At 34.1% G+C, this 21,829-nt stretch overlaps 3 protein-coding genes across 19 annotated transcripts in view; 1 reads left to right on the top strand and 2 right to left on the bottom strand.

The window, feature by feature from the left end:
• Positions 1-7,888: 7,888 nt before the first annotated feature.
• Positions 7,889-11,323, top strand: LOC140803308 (hexosyltransferase GAUT11-like). Of its 4 annotated transcripts, XM_073159126.1 has the most exons (4): positions 8,321-8,448; positions 8,607-8,753; positions 8,847-8,933; positions 9,736-11,323. In XM_073159126.1, the coding sequence occupies exons 3-4, from the start codon at positions 8,931-8,933 to the stop codon at positions 11,155-11,157; spliced, it is 1,425 nt and encodes a 474-aa protein (XP_073015227.1). In that variant the 5' UTR covers positions 8,321-8,448; positions 8,607-8,753; positions 8,847-8,930; the 3' UTR covers positions 11,158-11,323. The 4 variants fall into 4 exon arrangements, with proteins under 4 accessions (XP_073015226.1, XP_073015224.1, XP_073015227.1 ...); XM_073159125.1 differs by lacking the exons at positions 8,607-8,753; positions 8,847-8,933 and adding an exon at positions 7,889-8,122 and having other exon boundaries at positions 8,286-8,448; XM_073159127.1 differs by having other exon boundaries at positions 8,607-8,933.
• Positions 11,324-11,944: 621 nt separating this feature from the next.
• On the bottom strand, positions 11,945-13,452 carry LOC140803907 (large ribosomal subunit protein eL42). 2 transcript variants are annotated; one of them, XM_073159750.1, is made up of 4 exons: positions 13,326-13,452; positions 12,526-12,705; positions 12,228-12,302; positions 11,945-12,160 (listed from the first exon to the last, which is right to left on the bottom strand). In XM_073159750.1, the coding sequence occupies exons 1-4, from the start codon at positions 13,326-13,328 to the stop codon at positions 12,101-12,103; spliced, it is 318 nt and encodes a 105-aa protein (XP_073015851.1). In that variant the 5' UTR covers positions 13,329-13,452; the 3' UTR covers positions 11,945-12,100. The 2 variants fall into 2 exon arrangements, with proteins under 2 accessions (XP_073015851.1, XP_073015850.1); XM_073159749.1 differs by lacking the exon at positions 13,326-13,452 and adding an exon at positions 13,241-13,273.
• Positions 13,453-14,183: 731 nt separating this feature from the next.
• LOC140803309 (transcription initiation factor TFIID subunit 11-like) overlaps positions 14,184-21,829 on the bottom strand; it is a 43,154-nt gene continuing 35,508 nt past the window's right edge. For 4 of the 13 annotated variants that reach the window (XM_073159129.1, XM_073159131.1, XM_073159130.1 and 1 more), the window contains 4 exons: positions 15,478-15,797; positions 15,214-15,301; positions 14,953-15,052; positions 14,184-14,660 (listed from right to left, as the gene is read on the bottom strand). In XM_073159129.1, the coding sequence (XP_073015230.1) occupies positions 14,533-14,660; positions 14,953-15,052; positions 15,214-15,301; positions 15,478-15,797 (636 nt within the window). In that variant the 3' untranslated portion in view covers positions 14,184-14,532. Of the gene's footprint in view, positions 14,661-14,952; positions 15,053-15,213; positions 15,302-15,477; positions 15,798-16,298; positions 16,483-16,917; positions 17,108-21,829 lie in introns of those variants that run through there. The other 9 variants (XM_073159138.1, XM_073159132.1, XM_073159135.1 and 6 more) reach the window with 7 other exon arrangements.

Consider the following 21,829-nt stretch of genomic DNA (forward strand, 5'->3'; position numbering starts at 1 on the left):
TTTCGTAGACTAACATTGATGACTATTAATTTTTTGTTAAATAAGTTTTAAAATAATAAATAAATCAACATATGTAAAGAAATGCACATTCAAATAAGATCATATGTTAAATTTAAATAAACAAATATATTAATTATTAAATATAGATTTTAAACTATTGGTATGATTTTCACCATTAAAATTTGAAATATAATAAAAGAAATAAACTTTCATAAAAAAGTTATTTTGTATCTATTGAATTAATTAGTTTGATTTCAAAATAATTAAATAAAGATATTAAATATCATATGTAAAAATTATGATACTTTGACAAATGTTAATCAATGATCATTATAATTATATTTATCATAAGGATTATATCATATATTGTTTTTACACTAGAACATAACTTAGTTTCTTTTTATTTCTCATTCAATCTATTTTCATGAATTACATATTCAAAATTTTGATTGATGATTGATTTTACAAGCAATACATGTAATTTTTTAGTTATATAATTTAATAAAATAATTATGCCTATAACATATATATTCGTTGTGTTTTTACATTAGAAAATAACTTAGAGTCTTTTTATTTCTCATAATCTCTTTTCATGATTTACATATTCAAAATTTTGATTGATGATTGATTTTACAAATAATACATGTACTTTTTTAGTTATACAAAATAAAATAATTATGCCTATAACATATATATTCGTTATGTTTTTATACTAGAAAATAACTTAGAGTCTTTTTATTTCTCATGAAAAGAGAACATATTCAAAATTTTGATTGATGATTGATTTTACAAGCAATACATGTAATTTTTAGTTATACAATTTAATAAAATAATTATGCCTATAACATATATATTCGTTATAGATTATTTTTTCATATTTTTTTGAAATCGTATTATCTTTTAAAATCAAAATTAAACTCTTTACTTTCAATTATTTGTTAAAAAACCCATAAAATATGTTAGTTATTTATTCTATTATTGCACATATAGTTATAAATTATTCATAATCTTTTTGTAACACTATAATTTATTGCTTAATTAAAAATTGCAATAAAAATATAATAACAAAATTGCAATAAAATCATTGGAAAAAATGTAGAGAGAAAAATATTAAAAGGATAAAAATTTAAATGTAGTATAAAGAGGAGTTATTTGATAAAATTAATATAGGAGATACATTATATTCTTGAAATGTGTATAAAAGATTAATTTTGTCATTGCACAATTATCAAGATTTTCTAATTGCATATACCAAGGCACCACAAAACGGGGTTTTTATACCTGGTTTATTTACTGTTATCTTGAAGGCTTGCTGACATTCTTACAGTTCAAAGTTGCAATGTTCCACAGAAACTCTCGACTATATATGATTTTTCAAACGAGAAAACATTCTCTTTGTCATTCAACTCTATACCTTTACCCAATCTGCACGCATGTATTAAATAATTCTGATTTTTTTGGTTCTGGCTGGAGATCAGTTGCCATTTTCTTATAGTTGTGTCTATATTTTACACATGCACACGTGCTTACATTGTTTACTAGTTTGAGTATCTATTTAATGATTGATTTTTATCTGGTAATCCCACAGCACGAGCACAATTGAATTCATCGCGCAAGCTCCAAATTACAATCGACATGCTCTTAGTGCAATATGTATTGGAAATGGTATATGAATGAAACATTTGTTGGTCTCACGTGCGGAATTTGAGATAGTAAAAACTCGAAAATAAAGAATAAACTGGACACCGAGATTTACGTGAAAAATCCCTAAAAATTATTAGGATAAAAACCACGGGCAAGATGAAAAGAATTCCACTATAATATTTTGTGGTGTACAACTAACTCACTCACTGTGTTTCCAAAGAGAACACACACTCTCTTAATACAGGAGAACAAAACACCTCACAAATATTATAGAACTAAGCACTCAAATGCTTATAAGATGAGAGAAAACTCGAAGAAAGGATGATTTCATAATGAAGGTGGGAGCTCTATTTATAGAGCTTCTTGACCGTGTGAATACGCGTTAAAAACGCGTATTCAAACTTTCTACGAAATTGCATAGCCAACCACGCATCATCTGAATTTTCAACGTGCCTTATCATCACAGGAAATGCATTTAAGGCATTTCCTATTTGCCTATTTGCCGACATTTCTCCCACTTGGAGATTTGATTGAAAATCAAACACATCTCCACACATCCTTTCAATCTTACCATTACCTGCTGCTTACGTTTCTGCTAGGCCATTTGAGAATCTACACCACTCAAACTTATCAGTGTTCACTGGCTTGGTCAGAAAATCAGCTGTGTTATCTTTCGTATGGATCTTCTGCATATCCACGCTTCCTTCTTCTACTACTTCTCGAACAAAATGAAATTGTACTCCAATGTGTTTCGTCCTGGAATGAAAGGCTGGATTCCTTGCGATGTGCAAGGCACTCTGACTATCACAAAACAAAGGAACATTCTCTTGTTTGTGCCTGATCTCCTCCAATAACCTTTTAATCCATATTGCCTCCTTGCAAGCTTGAGTAGCTGCCATATATTCTGCCTCCGTTGTATATAACGCCACAACTGTTTGCAATTTTGAAACCCAGCTTACTGCTCCCTCTGCAGTGTAAACACATAACCAGTAGTAGATTTTCTTTTATCAGGATCACCTGCATAATCTGAATCGACATAGCCCCTGAGTATAAAATCCGATCATCCATAACATAATGCAACATTCGAGGTACCTTTAATGCATCTAAGGATCCTCTTAACAGTGCTCCAATACTCTCTTCCATGATTCGCCATATATCGACTAACTGCTCCCACTGCTTGAGCAATGTCCGGTATCGTACAGATCATGGCGAACATCAAACTTCCCACTGCTGATGCATACGGTACTCGAGACATCTCCATCCTCTCTGCTTCACTGCTAGGACACATCTCGGAGGATAACTTGAAGTTAACAGGAAGAGGGGTCGAGACTGGCTTACTATCTTGCATGTTGAAGCGTTGCAAGACTTTCTTCAAATAATTTCTCTGTGAAAGCCAAATCTTTCTGTTACTTCTATCTCGGTGAACTTGCATCCCTAGAATCTTGTTTGTTGGTCCCAAGTCCTTCATATCAAATTCCCTAGCCAACTGTGCCTTCAATCCTTGGACCTGATCTTTGTTGGGGCCTGCTACCAAAATGTCGTCCACATACAACAGCAAAATAATATAATCATCACCAGACCTCTTGAAATACGTACAAGGGTCTGCACTCAGTCTGTTGTATCCAAGGCTCATGATATAGGAATCAAATCTCTTGTACCAACACCTCGGCGCCTGTTTGAGACCATACAGAGATTTGTTCAACCTGCAAACCAAGTTCTCTTTGCCTTTTTCCGCAAAACCTTCTGGCTGGAGCATATAGAATTTTTCTTCAAGATCTCCATGAAGAAATGCTGTTTTCACATCTAGCTGTTCTAGATGTAGGTCAAACACTGTACACAATTCCAACACTACTCTGACTGTTGTAAGTCGACCACAGGAGAAAATATCTCATTGAACCCAATGTCTTCTTTCTGAGCATACCCTTTTACCACCAATCTAGCACGATACCGCTCCACTTGGTTATTGTCATCATGCTTGATCTTATAGACCCATCTGTTTCCAATGGCTTTCCTCCCTCGTGGTAGTGTAATAAGATCCCAAGTTTTATTCCTGTCTAATGCCTCCAACTCTTCTTGCATTTCTATCATCCACAAGGATACATCCGAGCTTTAAGTAGCCTCGTGGAAACTCGATGGCTCACCATCCTCTGATAATAGAATATATGCAATGTTGCTTTCAGTGACATAATCTGAAAGCCAACCTGGTGGTCTTCTGTCGAGTTGACTGCCTCACATTGGAAACCTCAGACTCAACATGTTCTTGTTCTTCGTGCTCTGGTACTGCTTCACAAGAAACTTGACCTTCGTCCGTTTATTTTCCACCTAAAAAATAGTAGTTTCTGAATTCGGTGTGCCTTTGTCTCCCTTTACTTTATCTTCCTCGAAGATAACATCCCTGCTGATGACAAGCTTGTGAACATTAGGATCCCACAAGCGAAACCCCTTTACTCCATCAGCATAACCCAAGAAGATACATTTTCTGGATTTCGAATCCAACTTTGATCTTTCTTGCTCATTGTACAGAACGTACACCGGACTTCCAAATGTATGCAAATGAGAATAATCTGTCGACTTCTCAGTCCACATCTCCATCGGAGTTTTAAGATCAATTATCACTGAAGGAGAACGATTGATAATATAACAAGCGGTTTTGACTTCTTCTGCCCAAAATGACTTTTCTAGACCTGCAGTCCGCAACATAGCTCTTGTTCTGTCCAACAAGGTCCTGTTCATCCGCTCCGCCACTCCATTTTGTTGAGGTGTGTAAGCCGTCGTGAACTGTCTCTTGATGCCCTCATGTTGACAATATGCATCAAACTCGTTACTGGTATATTCTCCTCCATTGTCAGTCCTCATACACTTGATTTTCTTTTCTGAATCAAGTTCAACCCGTGCTTTGAAATCTTTGAAGACCTGGAAAACATCTGATTTCTTCTTGATTGGATACACCCAACATCTCCTAGAGAAATCATCAATGAACGAGACAAAGTATCTCGCTCCTCCTAGGGATACGACCGGTGCTTGCCAAATATCCGAATGAATCAGCTCCAATATGCTTTTGCTCCTGGCAGTAAAAGTGCCAAACTTTAATCTGTGTTGTTTACTTGTAACACAGTGCTCACAAAAGGGTAGTGACACTTTTGTCAGTCCCGGCAGCAGCTTCCGTTCTGAGAAAATTTTCAACCCTCGTTCTGACATATGCCCGAGCTTTCTATGCCATAACACTGTTAATTCTTCTCCTGAACCAATTGATGCAACAGTTAGTTCTGCCTCTTTGTATATTTCTCCCAAAAATACATACAGATTTGCAGCAACTTTTTCCGCCTTCATAACCACAAGCGCTCCCTTCAAAATTTTCATGATCCCGTTCTCGATCCGAATTTTGCACCCGATGTCATCCAATTGCCCCAAGGACAAAAGATTTTTCATCAGTCCTTTCACATGTCGTACCTCCTGTATGGTGCGAATGGTGCTATCAAACATCTTTATTTTGATAGTACTGACCCCAGTGATTTCCAAGGTGATCATTTCCCATGAATACATATCCTCCTGAGACTGGTTCATAATGATCGAACCATTCTCTCCGAGACGTCATGTGCCACGTCGCTCCTGAATCCATAATCCATGTATCACAAAATTTGTGCCTACCTTCTGCAACAGTTGCTGCTTCGCTAAATAATATTTCACCACTGCCTAAAGTACTGGCCACATTTCCTTGAGAGCTTTTATCGATACTCGTACACTCTTTCTTGAAGTGCCCTTTACCGCCACATTTAAAGCAGTAAATATTTTTCTTCTTACTTCTTGACTTTGATCTACCTCGTCTTTGACTCCCACTGGAGTCACGGTCCATAACTCTTCCTCTTATCATCGGTAAAGCCTCTGCCTGCTTTGAAGTTACCAACCTGTCTTCTTTATTCTTGCGCCGGCTTTCTTCTCCGAGAACCGCAGTTAAGATAACCGCAGAATTTTAAGAAATTTTAAACCAAGGCTCTGATACCACTTGTTGGTCCCACGTGCGGAATTTGAGATATTAAAAACCCGAAAATAAAGAATAAACTGGACACCGAGATTTACGTGAAAAACCCCTAAAAATTATTGCGGTAAAAACCACGGGCAAGATGAAAAGAATTCCACTATAATATTTTGTGGTGTACAACTCACTCACTGTGTTTCTAAAGAGAACACACACTCTCTTAATACAGGAGAACAAAACACCTCACAAATATTATAGAACTAAGCACTCAAATGCTTATAAGATGAGAGAAAAATCGAAGAAGAGATGATTTCAGAATGAAGAGGAGAGCTCTATTTATAGAGCCTCTTGACCGTGAGAATACGCGTTTAACTTTCCACGAAATTGCATAGCCAACCACGCATCATCTGAAATTTCAACGTATCATCACAGAAATGCATTTAATGCATTTCCTATTTGCCTATTTGCCGACAACATTAATCTTTTTTGGATGTCTTAGATTGAGACTTGGATTCCCGGACTCTTAATTTCCTCGACAACATATGTACATGCAGGGAAGTTCTACACGTTGACAACAGGGGCGAACGAGAGGGGATGGGACAAGATTAAGGACAGGATGAAAACCGTCGTGGAATCCTTCCAAATTTTCAATGTGTAATGGTGAATCCTTTTTTGTTGATGGTCATTTTGATGGAAAAAACACTTGGTTTACACATTATCCAATTCTTCAATGTATTGGTGTAGATCAGGGCATATTTCTTTTTGGAAAACTTCAAATATACATATGTTATTATGAAATAAATATGGGGATAAACAACCAATCTGTTAATTATCACAGAATAATTACAGATGGATCATATGTAGGAATCCATCTTTCCCCGGGTTTTCGCTTCTCCCCGAGAGAAGATGAACTCATCAAGGACTATTTGAACAGGAAGATCATTAACCAGCCGGCCAAGTACATCTAAATCAGCGATGTTGATGTTTACAAACATAGTCCAGAGGAGTTGGCTGGTTTGTTTTCTTTATTTTCCCCATATGAGAATTAATGTTTACAAGTTAGTTTAATTTGCGTTAATGTATCTAAGTGTAAAAGATTTGATAGACTTTTTCAAGAATTTCAAAGTATTAGGCAGATTCGGAGACGATTCTTGAAGAAAGAATGACAGTTCAATGCGCAAGAAATTAATAAAGTGCAGGGATATTTTGAATCTTGAGTTCTTGATAGGATAAAGTCATTTCTATTGACTTTTTTTTTTTTTTTTGCTTTCTGATTGTTTCGAAATATTGAGGGATGTATTGGTGTTAGATTTTAATGACTTTAGTATATTTTAAAAGTTTACAAGTATTTAAAGATTTTTACATACTCTAATTTAGTTATATCCAAGATAAACTTTTTTAGAATTTTAAAAAATTATTATATTCAAACTTGACTTTTAAAAATTTTATAAAAATGTAAAAATATTAAAAATTGCAATAGATAACTCTACATAAAACGAGAACTAAAGCCTAAAATACAACTATAAAATGTCAAAAAAAGGTTCTTGATTCAACGTAAATAGTTGGATGCATATTTAAATGGAAATATATCAAATTCACACACTCACTTTCATTTTTATTAAAATAATGTCAATATAAACATTAATTTTCATTCTTTTCTTATCTATATGTTTTTCTTTTTATTTGAACTTTTTAAAACATATTTTTATTGCTAACAATAATTTATCAAAATTATTAATATCGATTATTTATTTTTCGGATTTCAGTCACAAAATCTCGTAAAATTTAAAATTATATTTATCAAAATTATTAACCTCATTTATTTTATTTTATCAACGGATATATAGATAATTATAATAAATTAAATATATTATAATCTTATAAGTTACATCAATCAAATATATTTTAACATACTTGTTCTTTATTTTCAGGTACAAATAATTGTTTTATTTAGTTTTTGTTAGACATATTGTCAAAAGAAAATTTTATATATTTTTATATAAAAAAATATTTAAAAGAAATTAAATTATTTTAAGTTTGATTATTTATTGATATTGGAAATCATTGTAATGTATTTTTAAAAAATATTAACTAATTAAATAAATATGTTGAATTAACTTAAATACTTGAAATTTAATATCACTAAATTTAGTACCAAATAAATAGTGTCTTTCATAAATAAAATTCATAAGTAATTTTTTTTATATTAATAAATAAATATATTTTAAATAAATAAAACTAGCACATGTTCATATCACACTCCAGCTTCCACTTTTGCCAAAAAACTGCCATGTTCTGCTTGATTATGAATGTTCTTGATATCAAAGCCAATATTCACTGTCGTCCTTAATCATCCCCACATTCGACACCGTTTATGCAACGCATGTGAGGCACGGGGCTTCTCTAGTTATTAGTTTCTCACATTTCAATCGCATGGGCAGACGCTTGGAGGCAACCAGATTTTTGTTCTGCCGCCTATCTTGATCGAGTCTCGTGCATGAGGTTTTCTTCGATTTCTTGATTCTGATATCGAATTGATAAAGGGTTTTTTTCAAGAATATTGATTTGAAGGTGAAGGATAAGTCTTCGTCTTTTTGTTGTTGGTTTGATTCAATATGATTCATGGGCTGTCTTGTTTTCTTGATGCGGCACTGAATTGTGGAAGATTCCGGTGAAGGATGCGGCGGCGGGTTGCCAGCTATCGCCGCCCTATACGGAGTAGGCTGTCATGGTGGGCACTTCTGTTGACCATTTTGTTTGCTGGTTTTCTTTTGTTCATTGTTCAGCATAACCATCGTGATGAAAATCACTTGGAACAGCCGGTTCTGGTAAGATTGGTCTAAAAATGCAATTTCCATGATAATTATTATGGGTCTTATTGTTTCTGGTTTTGTTATTTGGATTGTATGATTTGTATAGTTATTTTGATGTTGCATCCTTTTTATGATCCTCTATGTCGAATTCTTAATAATTAATGCGGTTTTAGACGAAGTGATTACTAGGACGAGCTTTGCGAGAATCAAGACTTGTTATCTGTAGATTTGGGAAGACTGTTTTATATGTGGATTCCATGGAGGCAGAATCCTTAAGAGAGCTGTGATTTTTGGTTGAAATAATAGTCAATTAAGGGAAGGTATTGTTAATTTCTAGACTGGAAAAGTAGGTTTTCAAATTATTTACAAGAGTATTCTAGTCTCATTCACCATATAAATAACTTTCAATGCAGCTTGTGTGCATATGAACCATTGTCGTCCGTGTAGCCAGGAATTTGGATCAGTCCCCTTTGCTATGTTAGATCGATCTCTCATAAATGGTTAGTTTTGTGGTTGTTAACATTGAGGCCAAAAATCATTTGTAGGTTAATGGAGCGTAGTACTTTTAGTCAAGATTTCACTCAATATGAAATTGAAAGCGTTGATTGGATACAAGTACACTTAGCCAACTAGCAAGAAACATCTTAAGTAAGAGGAACTGAACTAGTGCACATTTTTGCTGCTTAAGAATACACATTCTTATGTGACATAAGAAGCCAGTTTATTTGGTTTCTATTTGGTACCTGAATATGGCTAGAATTATGCAAATTTGCATCGCTAGGACAAGAAGGGAAGAGAACATTCGACACCTTATTTGTTATCTTGTTCAGCATGAATGAAATACTGCCTTATTTATCCTGTAACGACACATCATTATATTTTCATATTCTTATCACTTTTATGCTTCATGTGAGTATTTTTTGTTGGTCCTATTATTGCAAGCCCTTAATGTGTTCTGTATGAAATTTGGACCTTTATCAAGAAAAAGTTTTTTTTGCCTCCAAATAGAGCCTGAACCAGCCACTGAGTTTGCATATTTAACATATATATTTCCGAATTTGAGTCTCCATTATTAGGAAGAGAGCATTCAACATGCTTGCGTACCATGTCATTTGTCGGGTCAAACTTGCAGGCTGAGCCATTAATTTAATATTTTTTGTTCTTTAAAATCAATAATATGGTTATGCTTGAATTGGACCCTCTTGTTCTTAGCTTGTTTTACTTGTTTTTCGGAAATCAAATGGCACTGTCTATGATTTAAAGACTCGTAAGTTAATAAATACACACCTCCTTGTTTTTCAGGAGACAAATACTGTGAGTGGCCGCATGATTCATAAGAATCAAAATTTTACCGAAGAAATGACAAGTTCTAGATCATATGCCAGACAATTGGCAGAGCAAATGACCCTTGCCAAAGCTTATGTTATTATCGCAAAGGAGCATAATGACCTTCGTCTTGCTTGGGAGCTTAGTTCAAAAATAAGAAGTTGCCAATCTGTGCTGTCCGAGGCTGCAAAGAGAGATGAGCCTGTATCTCTGGAGGAAGCCGAACCAATCATCAAAAGTTTATCTTCCATCTTTTTTAAAGCACAGGATGCCCATTACGATATTGCAACTACAATAACGACAATGAAGTCTCATATTCAAGCCCTTGAAGAACATGCAAGTGCCGTGACTGTTCAGAGCTCAGTGTATGGACAACTGGCTGTCGAATCACTACCCAAGAATATTCATTGCATTGAGATTAGACTCACTGCTGATTGGCTTCAGATCAAGTCTATGCAGGTTCTTGCAGAGGAGAGCAAGAACTCGCCACGACTGACGGACATAAATCTTTACCACTTTTGTATATTTTCAGACAATCTGATGGCCGTTTCAGTCGTTGTCAATTCTACTGTTTCTAATGCCGAACATCCAAAACAACTTGTTTTTCATATTGTCACAAATGGAGTAACATACGGGGCGATTCAGGCTTGGTTCCTCAGTAATGATTTCAAAGGTGCTGCCATAGAAGTTCAGTCTCTCGAAGATTTCACTTGGTTGAATGCATCATATTCTCCTGTAGTAAAACAAATTCGTGATGCCGCTAGTCTTGAGCTGAAGTTTCATAGTCCAAAGAACCAGTCTTTACTGAACTACCTTCGGTTCTACATCCCAGAGATTTTTCCTCAGTTGGAGAAGGTGGTTTTCCTTGAAGACGACATTGTTGTTCAGAAGGATTTGGTACCTCTGTTTTCAGTAGATTTACACGGAAATGTAAATGGAGCGGTTGAAACTTGTCTCGAAGCTTTTCACCGATTCTTTAACTACCTAAATTTTTCAAACCCATTGATCAGCACGAAATTCGATCCTCAAGCATGTGGATGGGCGTTTGGCATGAACGTTTTTGATTTGATTTCTTGGAGAAAGGCGAATGTGACTTCAAGATACCATTATTGGCAAGAAGAAAATGCTGACAAGTCACTCTGGAAGGTTGGCACTCTTCCTCCTGGCCTTTTAGTTTTCTATGGAATGACAGAACAACTTGATCGGCGATGGCACATATTAGGATTGGGACATGACATGAATATTGATAACCGTTTGATCGAGACTGCTGCTGTGATTCACTTTAATGGCTACATTAAGCCTTGGCTAAAGTGGAGTATAGACAGGTACAGGCCCCTTTGGGAACAGTATCTGTATCAGGATCATCGCTATATCCAGGATTGTGCCACAAGTTCATGATGTTCTTTTAAGTTTGATGTGTATTGTTTAATTTTTGTGAAATGCGATGGCATCAGTGTAAAGTTAGAGCTGAAATTTTTGACATTTATGCAAAGGTTTTACCTTCACACATCCCATTTGAGGGAAATTTTCACATGATGGAAAGAAATTTTGCGGAGAATCACAATTGCTGCATTAATTTTTTTGGATAAAATGAAAATTGAATTCATTCCAAAGTTGATGAATAAATTCGATTCAATCTGTTCAGATTGTCTAAAAGTTTCGAAATAGGCAAAAACTTGTGTAAAACGATCTCACGGGTCGTATTTTGTGAGACAGATCTTTTATTTGAGTCATCCATGAAAAAGTAATATTTTTTATGTTAAGAGTATTACTTTTTATTGTGAATGTCAGTAGAATTGACCCGTCTCACAGATAAAGATTCGTGAGACCAACAAAAAAATTCTAAATTTATATTTTATGTATAATTTAAATTGTTATCTACTAAATCTCTATACAACTGCCACACATCCTGGATGTCGTCTCTATGTTTTCCCTTCTGTCACCATCTTCAGTTCCTATGCTCACATTGAGCATAAACTAGTTGAAGTCAAGGTTGAGGCAATTCATTACAGGGAAGTTCTTACGACATTAATCTTATTTATTCCTAGTTATTCAAACCAACTCGAGATCTTATTCGAAACGAATGAAACTCATCACTAACATGAAAGGACTGCAACTGTTAGGCTTCCCCATTTAATTAGCTTCACCCAAGTGAAAACTGAGAAGAGAATAAATTTGAATCAAATTTATCAGAAACTAAATCTTTTGCCAAAGCAAAAACTAAGTTACATGGCGAGTCAATTCCATTACTGATTAAGCCAAAAACAGCAAAAAGGCCATTGCAACAATAAATACGAAGATAAAAGCAAAAGCAAGGAGTCTCAAGTTCCATTTCACAGCATTAAAAGAGAGAAGTTCCTTTCCCCTTCTTATCTCCACCAATCTCAAAATGCTTGCACCTCTGCATGGTTAACTGCCTGTGAGTATACATGACAAACAAAAGTGAGCGCAAATAACAAGAAAATAACCTTAATCGGATGCTGAGAAACATGTTTGCAACCCTGGCATTGTAGCCTCAGCACAATCTTCTTAGTTGTTTTTGCCTGGATGGAATAGATAATAAACCAGTAACAAAAATGACACTAAAGAAGATATCAACCACTAGAACTCCAAATGAATCAAATTTGTTCGTATCCTAAAAACAATAGTTATCATGACTCAATGTACTTTTATAAATATTTGGTTATCACAAGCTATGTTGATAATATGGTCTTGTTTCCATTGTAAACAATATCTTAATGATAATATAGTGCGAGCATGTTTCACCTTCTTGTGGAAGACAGGCTTGGTCTGGCCACCATAACCTGACTGCTTACGATCATATCTGCGCTTCCCTTGAACAGCCAAGCTATCTTTTCCCTTTTTGTACTGGGTAACCTTGTGCAAGGTGTGCTTTTTGCACTCCTTTGACTTACAGAAAGTCTTCTTAGTCTTAGGAACGTTCACCTGCATATAGCAAATTACAAGTAAATAATACATATAATCAAGAAACAAACAAATTTGGCAAAACACGAACACTGAAAGTATATCGCTGAAACAAAAAAAATTCAAATCAATAAAGTCGTAATAAAAAAACCAAGCCTCCGAGATAGGAACCAGAGACATCCTTATTCATCTAACTAGATAAAATGAACAATATGTAGAAAATCCAAAGTTTTTTTCCACAAAATGGCCTGCCGGAACATGACCCATCTTTCAATTCATGATTCCAGATAGCAACAACCAAATATCTCTAATAAAAACAAGCCAGAGACGTCTAAAAAAACAACCGAATGAATAAAAATTAAGAACTATATAATACTGAGTAGGTAAAACCCACCGCTACAACACTTTATTCCATTTCAGGCCTGCTAAAAAACACTACCGATCAGATTGACTCAAGCTAAATCACCAACCAGCAATACTATACAAATGAATACCAAAGCTACTTACTACTTACGGTACATTAAACTTCGTGGATTTAAAAATAAAGTTCACATACACGTAAATCAACACGCATCCACCGATTAATCATTCCATTTACAAAAGAATAAGCATAGAAAAGGAAGCTAAAATGATAAAGCTACCATGGTCGGCGGCGGAGAAAAGGAGGCAGGAGAGGGGGCTCGGGTTTATGTTTAATGCCGTCTACCAACCCTAGCTTGAGTATTACTGGAGAGTCCACATTGCAAAGAACTATAACCCAATTTGGTCCTTAATCTTTTTATTTAGAACATTTGAGTCCCTTCATTAAGAAAATTACGAATTTCATCCTAAATAACTTTGTTAAAAAAATTGAGAAGCTTTGTTAAAAAAAATAAATAAATAAAGCATCGAGTGCGGTAGAATATCATTTTAGTTCAATAATTTTTTTCTTTTACTTAGGGAGAAGATCTCGATTTTCAAAATAGATATCGTATTTTGTTAGACAAATCTCTCATTTGGATCATCCATGAAAAAATATTACTTCTTATGCTAAGAGTATTACTTTTTATTATGAATATCGGTAGAGTTGATTCATCTCACAGATAAAATTTCGTGAGACTGTATCACAAGAAACATACTCCTATCAATAGTTCAATATTCGAGGTTTGTCATTATTCACATTTTATAAATTGTATTCTTCATAGATCTCTAATTTTTTATTTACTATATTTATATTGTGATTACTTATCGAATTTTAAAATAAGAGATATGATGCAAGTTTAAAATTGTGATTTAATCATTTGAAATCGAAATTATGTTATATATGTACACAAATGCCTCTGGATACCAAATTAATCATTTAAAATTGAAATTATGTTGCATACATGTATGCCTCTAGACACCAAACTTATCACAAACAAGCAAAATAACATTCTCTTTCCAGACCAAACAAGAATAGAGGGTGATTATTTGGAGATTTAGGATTGATCTATGATAAATATTTTTTGCAGGGTAGATGCAACTTTCAAAATCGCCTTCATAATTACTATCTAACATTCGGCCAACTTCCAACTTTCAATCTTGTTCAACAATCTTTGCTTTTAAATGTAAAATCAAAAAAAATTACAACTGTTCCAGAAAAATAAATCAGATTTATACAAAACACAGATTTCTCATGACAAGTTTTCTAGTCCCTTCAAAATAAGAAGCATAAGGAATTACCAGAAGTGAAAATTATGCTTGTGCTACAGAACACCAAACGAACATATAGATGCAAAATCTTGAGCTTTCATGCCGGATAAGAAATTTCACTGACGAGGAAATTGAAATTTAAAACGCTGTTTAGCGCAATGTACTTTCAAGATTCTGTCATCGGAAAAGCCTTGGAACTGATCTTTTTGGGATCTTGCCCTCAAGTTTTAATCTTCTATATGCTTCTCTAATGTGGCATGGCCTGATCGGTCCAGTCTCTTTTCTCTCTGACATTACCATTCTTGCTGCAATTCAATTGCGTTTCAGTACAACTTACAAGATAAATATTAACGTTCCATAACACATTACTACAATAACAATGTACATTTTAGCTTATAATTTCCCAAGGATGAGAAATAATTTCCAGGAGATTGAAAAAGAACCGAGGGGTATTAAGATTAACTTGGTATAGAAACATCACGTATGATTTGAATCTTCAATTAGAAAATGGGCACAATGAGAGGGATCCATGGCGACGATAAAGCTCCGGAATATTTCTATATCTTATATGGATAAGTGCAAGTTAAACTGACATACCTGTTTCAATAAGCTCCCCAACAAACATTTTTGCTATTCCAGATACAACAATAGTCATGGGTACTGAAATTTTTGCACTTCCAATTAAGCTTGTTAGCAGCTGCAAAATACGGACAAAAATGGTGCCACTAAAGAAATGAAACCAGAAGTTGGACACTTATTTCGAACACCAACAGCACAACTAAAAGCCCCTCAGTCCTCGTAACTGTTTTGCGATAAAAGTATTGGCTTGGATGGAAATAAGAAAAAGTTGATTCTTACCCGTTTCATATTAGATTTCTGAAATCCAGATCTTCTAAATGACTCGTACCGACTCATTTGCTCATCCGTAAACTTAGCTAAAAGAGCCCTAGAATGTCGGATGAAATTAAAAACAAGACAAGGAACGAAGTAATGCAAATAGTACATGTTATAAATAACAAACAATCAGCCAATTGAACCACTTGCAAGTGGCAATTAACTAACCCATCAAGAAAGCATCACTACAGAAAGGATATGACAAAAAAAAAGAATAATTCAACTCACTGCATCTTAGCCACTTTATCAGGATCGCCACTAGATGGCAGCTTTCCGAGCTCAACGTCCATGTTCTCTTCTTCCTCATCATCATCGTCTTCCTTAGGTTTTCCGACTGGACCGGCAGTGCCTATGGCTACTGTTACAGCTGAAGATGTTGACGCGTGTGAGGTATGAATATTAGCACTGGCATTAACATCTCCACGAATGTGACCCAATGAAGTTTGTGATTCATTCTCATCAAGACCAACAGGGGAATCTGGTGGTGATTCCTCTGGTTCCTCAAAAGCAATCTCAAATGGATCCTTTGATTTGTTCATGTCGGTGGCCTGTAAATGCCATCAACGGATATTCAAAATCAGGATGTAAGCAGTTTATGAAGTGCGAGATGCAATTACTATGATGTCAATTACATGATGATATTAAGGAATATGGAACATAAACATCACTTCACTTTTACACAATGTGGTACCTAAAACCAATGTTGTAAAAGGCGGGAGGCAGTCAAGCCAGTTACCGCCTCCCGCCTCTTCTTCCTAGACGGTTGAATTTTTTTTAGCAATTTTTAATAAGTAATTACATATAATCATGCAATATAGTTACAAAAAATTATCATTTTTTATGTAATATATATAATTAAATGATGTTTATGCATAAAAAACTTCATACAATATAATAAAATCTATACAAAGTGCAAATAAATATATAAATACAAACTAACAAGGTAATTAATGTGGCGCTGGCGTCGGCGGCGGGTGGTGGAATTGAATTTGACTAGTTGCTAAAATTATTTGACTTTGGCAGTTGACTAAGATTTTAAAATCATTTACCTCCTCGACCGCCTCCGCTGCCCGCTCGCCCGTCGGATAGCCTTGGACTGTCTATAGAGGCCGTCTTAGACAAAGGTGGAGCGGTCAAGGCTCAACCGGGTCGACCACCATTTAGAGCACAGTCTAAAACAACACCTCTGTATCAATATTAGAAGGTCGCCTATAAATATGTATCGACTTTATCCTGAGTTTTACATTACTCAATATGCTCAGAAGTTTAAAACTAATAATACTAAAATTATTCCATGAAATTCAAAACCCAGAGAAAGTAAAACGAGAGGGGTGAAATGAACTTCTCAAACACAGCCAATTTGTGAAAAGACGAAGAAAAACAAAAAAAACTGACCACGTTAATTGATAAAGTCGGTTGAATGAGATCAAACGTAATATGAAGAACAGAAAACACGTCAAAGTTAAGCAAAATATATCGTTTAAGCAACTTCTCGAACACCTAGGGTGCAATATAAAAGTGTTCATGTCAATTACAAAAAACATTTAAATTGAATCCTTCCAATAGATGCAATAGACACCGAGCATTAAGCAAAAACCATTTAACTTGAATTACTACGGTGATAAAGCAAAAAAGACCATTAGAACACGAAGTATGAGAGAGAATAACCAACAGTTGAGTTGCATATCGGGCTAAAAGCGTCAACGAAGAATTCGTTGAATCAAGGTCTGCAGCAATCCGCTGATGATCAAAGGCGTGGACGGTGGTAGCAGGCGACGGAGCAATGGAAGGTTAAATAATCAAGATTGGGGCTTTGGGCAATTTGAGGCTAGGCAAGATTTTGTTCACCCCACGGTTCCTAATAAGTTTTATGGACGTAATCATACAGGAGAAAGATTTGGGTTAATAACTTTGATCAATTTTTATTTTTAAAAATATCACGTCTATGGACTGTGTACTAGAAAGTCGTTTTTTAAAATAAAATTTTAAAAATATTTAATTAAAATTATTTTGTTAACTATTTCATAAAAATTTAAATAATTGAACCATACTAATTGCATAGTTTTTTTTTAACATTACTAATTGCATAGTTATTTTAACTAGACATGTCAAAACGGACTGACGGGACGAGCCAGCCCGCCACCCGCCATTAGGCGGGGCGGGCCTCTAAATGGCTGGATGGGTCGCGGGCTAGGCGAGCCGACCCGCTTATTTTTTAAAAAAAAAAAACACTACACAATATCACAGTAAACATAGAAAAAAATATATTTCAGTCAAATAGTTTCATAAAATACTTAAAAACATTGAAATAAGAAATTTAGAAATCATACAACATAATCCATAAAAAGTAAAGTGCTTAAAACAAACATGAAAAAATTAAACAAATATTATAAAGTCAATTTTCATTAAATTCCATTCAATCTTGATCTTCTACATTAGCACATAAATTTAGATTTTACCAAAGTGAGTGATGGAGGCGAGGCGCAGTAGAAAAATTAGGAAGAAATAAGATAAGAGAGTGATGGAGGCGCGGGAGACTTATTCTAATTTTATATAAAATTAATAATATAAAATTTTATCCTAATTTGGCGGGCCCGTTTAGGTCTGCCCCGTCTTGGCCCGCAACCCAAACAAACTCAACCCGTTTGGCCTGCCTCAAAGCGGTATGCTATTTTATCAACCCAACCCGCTCAATTTTTATAGCGGGCCTGACCCAATTTGACAAGTCTAATTTTAATTCGATTGTATTCGAAAATCGAGTCAAATAATAGAGGAAAGTAAAAAATAAATTTTTTTATTTCTCATTCCATATATCATGTGATAATTTAGATGTCACGTGCATATACATTGTAGTCGCTTTTTTGTTGATAAAATTTTCTGAAATCAAATAGGAAATTTTATTTTATTTTCATAGTTTATAATTAATTTAAGTAATGATGATTTTTTATTAAGATTTATTTACATAATTAGTTAGCCCGATTACAGTAATCATAAAGATAATTATTGAAATTTGAAGAAAATTATACTTTGTTTAAGTAGGGTGATTTGATATATTTTATTTTAAAAGTGACAAATTTTATAATATGTTATGAATGCGGGTGATTTGGTCATGGTCGATGTTCATACCAAGCGACCAAAATAAATGTTGAATATACTAAATGACAAAAACTTGTGTGAGACGGTCTCATGGGTCATATTTTGTGAGACGGATCTATTATTTAAGTCATCCATGAAAAAGTACTACTTTTTATGATAAAAATATTATTTTTTATTGGAATATCGGGAGAATTGACCGTCTCACAGATAAAGTTCGTGGGACCGTCTCACAAGAGACCTACTTATCCTAAATTAGATAAAGATGAGCATCTGAATTATTAGATAAATATTCATCTATTGTTTTGTGTTTTAAACTAAAGATTAAATTATGTTATCTATTGATTTGATTTGTACAAGTGTGGGTTGTATTTCTCGGTTCACTAAATGAATATTTAATTCATCGTATACTTTCTTATATAAAACTACATGGTATCTAAATTTGAATAGCTTGACGCCCTCTTCCAACAGTACCTCCTCATTGGTGACCACAAACCCGACCCTGGGTGATGTGTCTCCACTTTTCATCATGTGTCATAAACTCAATGGTCGTAACTTTTTGCTTTGTTCGCAATCTGTTTTGATGTTCATCTATAATCACGGCGAAGAAGACTTCCTTAGGTGTGTACAATGGGGGAGGAAGCCCACGTGTCGGGCCTCACATGGATTCCTTTGTCACGGTGAAGTCTGCCTGCAACATTTATATTTTGTTTTAATATTTTTTTAAAAAAAAGATCTAACCAATCTAACCGTTTTAAATTATTAAAATTAATAATAAAAAAATAAAAATTTAAAATTAATAACAAAATATTTTTAAAATATATAAAAGAGTAAATTAGATGATTTGTCTGCTGTATATAAATGACCAAGATCAACTAGCCTTTAAAAATAAAAAAAATAGGAAAAAAAAATTGCATAAAAATCTCCAACGGCTAATAATGGTTATATTCTTCAATCTCTTATGAATGGAAAAAACTTGTATGAGACGATTTCACAATTCGTATTTTGTGAGACGGTCGGTAGATTTGACTCGTCTCACAAATAAAGATTCGTGAGACCAACCTACTCCCAATGAATTCACTTAATTATAGTTTCAGAAAATCAAATTTCTCCCACTTTCGTTCTAAAAAAAATCCAATTTCTTTCAAATAATTAATAAAATTTCACTCACAATTTGTTTATTATGCGCACAAGAGTTCTACTTTTTCATCACGACCATCATCGAATGATAAGGCTAACTGAGCTAGAGTAGGAACCCATGGGTAAAATTTCCCATCTCATGGTCAATTTTTATTCACGACAAGATGACAACAAAGCTATCGATTTTTGGAGCACTCCACTTTTTTGCTTCAAATGGGAGAGTCAAGCTACAAATATGGTTACAAAAGGAAAAAAAGATCGAGAACGTATTGTCCGAACTGAGACGGATATCTTATTTGGGTCATCCATGAAAAAGTATTACTTTTTATAGTGAATATCGGTAGGGTTGACCCGTCTCACAGAAAAAGATGCTTGAGACTGTCTCACAACAGACCTACTCCCTATGAATTCACTTAATTATAGTTTCAGAAAATCAAATTTCTCCCACTTTCGTTCTAAAAACAATCCAATTTCTTTCAAATAATTAATAAAATTTCACTCACTATTTGCTTTTTATGCGCACAAGTGTTCTACTTTTTCATCATCACCATCATCGAATGATAAGGCTAACTGAGCTAGCGTAGGAACCCATGGGTGAAATTTCCAATCTCATTATCAATTTTTATTCACGACAAGATGACAACAAAGCTATCGATATTTGGAGCACTCCGCTTTTTTGCTTCAAATGGTTCTTGGTCAGAAGACAAATCATCCAATTTACTCTTTTATAAATTTTAAAAATGTTTTGTTATTAATTTTAAATTTTAATATTTTTTATTATTAATTTTAATAATTTAAAAAGGTTAGATTGATCAGAACTTTTTTTTAAAAAAAAAGTAAAAAAACTTTTTTTTAAAAAAAAAGTAAAAAAAATTGTTGCAAGCAGGCTTCACCGCGACGAAGGAATCCATGTGAGGCCCGTCACGTAGGCTTCCTCGCCCATTGTACACGCCTAAGAAAGTCTTCTTCGCCGTGACTATAAATGAACTTCAAAACAGATTGCGAACAAGACAGAAAGTTGCGACCATTGAGTTTATGACACGTGATGAAAAGTGGAGACACATCACCCAAGCTCGGGTTTGTGGTCACCAATGAGGAGGTACTGTCGGAAGAGGAAGTCAAGCTGTTCGTATCTAGATACCATGTAGTTTTACATAAAAAAGTATACGATGAATAAGATATTCATTTAGTGAACCGAGAAATACAACCCACACTTGTACGAATCAAATCAATAGATAACTACATAATTTAATATTTAGTTTAAAATACAAAACAATAGATGAATGTTTATCTAATAATTCAAATGCTCATCTTTATCTAATTTAGGATATTCAACATTTAATTTGGTCGCTTGGTATGAACATCGACCATGACCAAATCACCCCCATTCACAACATATTATAAAATACGTCACTTTTAAAATAAAATATATCATCCTACTTAAACAAAATAAAATTTTCTTCGAATTTCAATAATTATCTTTATGATTACTGTAATCAAGCTAACTAATTATATAAATAAATCTTAATAAAAAAGCATCATTACTGAAATTAATTATAAACTATGAAAATAAAATAAAATTTCTATTTAATTTCAGAAAATTCTATCAACAAAAAGCGACTACAATGTATATGCACGTGGCATCTAAATTATCAAATGATATATGGAATGAGAAATAAAAAATTTTATCTTTTACTTTTTTCTAATATTTGACTCGAGTTTCGAGTACAATCGAGTTAAAATAACTATGCAATTAATATGTTTCAATTATATAAATTTTGTATGAAATAGTTAACAAAATAACTTTAATTAAAATTTTTTAAAATTTTTATTTTCGAAAACGACTTTCTAGTACACATAGACGTAATATGTTTAAAAATAAAATTTGATCAAAGTTAAGTTATTAACCCAAATCTCTCTCTTGTGTGATTAGGAACCGTGGGCTGTACAAAATCCTACCTAGCCTCCAATTGCCCAAATCCCCAATCTTGATTATTTAACCTTCTATTGCTCCGTCGCCTGCTACCACCGTCCACACCTCTGATCAGCGACGGATTGCTCCCGACCTTGATTCAACAAATTCTTTGTTGATGCTGTTAGCCCGATATGCAACTCAACTGTTGGTTATTCTCTTTCATACTTCGTGTTCTAATGGTCTTTTTTGCTTTTTCACCGTAGTAATTCAAGTTAAATGGTTTTTGCTTAATGCTCGGTGTCTATTTCATCTATTGGAAGGATTCAATTTAAATGCTTTTTGTAATTGCCATGGCCACTTTTATATTGCACCCTAGGTGTTCGAGAAATTGCTTAAACGATATATTTTGCTTAACTTTGACGTGTTTTCTGT

The sequence above is a fragment of the Primulina eburnea genome, chromosome 10 (assembly GCF_022965805.1).
Source record: "Primulina eburnea isolate SZY01 chromosome 10, ASM2296580v1, whole genome shotgun sequence".
Taxonomy (NCBI): Eukaryota; Viridiplantae; Streptophyta; class Magnoliopsida; order Lamiales; family Gesneriaceae; genus Primulina; species Primulina eburnea.

Bases quoted from the DNA above. Each gene is read 5' to 3' on its own strand.
- LOC140803308 (XM_073159123.1), top strand. From the start codon at position 8,299: ATGCGGCGGCGGGTTGCCAGCTATCGCCGCCCTATACGGAGTAGGCTG. The intron at 8,449-9,735 runs GTAAGATTGGTC...CTTGTTTTTCAG, and splicing joins ACTTGGAACAGCCGGTTCTG to GAGACAAATACTGTGAGTGG.
- LOC140803907 (XM_073159749.1), bottom strand. From the start codon at position 13,273: ATGATTAATCGGTGGATGCGTGTTGATTTACGT. The intron at 12,706-13,240 runs GTATGTGAACTT...TGCTATATGCAG, and splicing joins GGATGCGTGTTGATTTACGT to GTGAACGTTCCTAAGACTAA. The intron at 12,303-12,525 runs GTGAAACATGCT...TATTCCATCCAG, and splicing joins AGCCTGTCTTCCACAAGAAG to GCAAAAACAACTAAGAAGAT.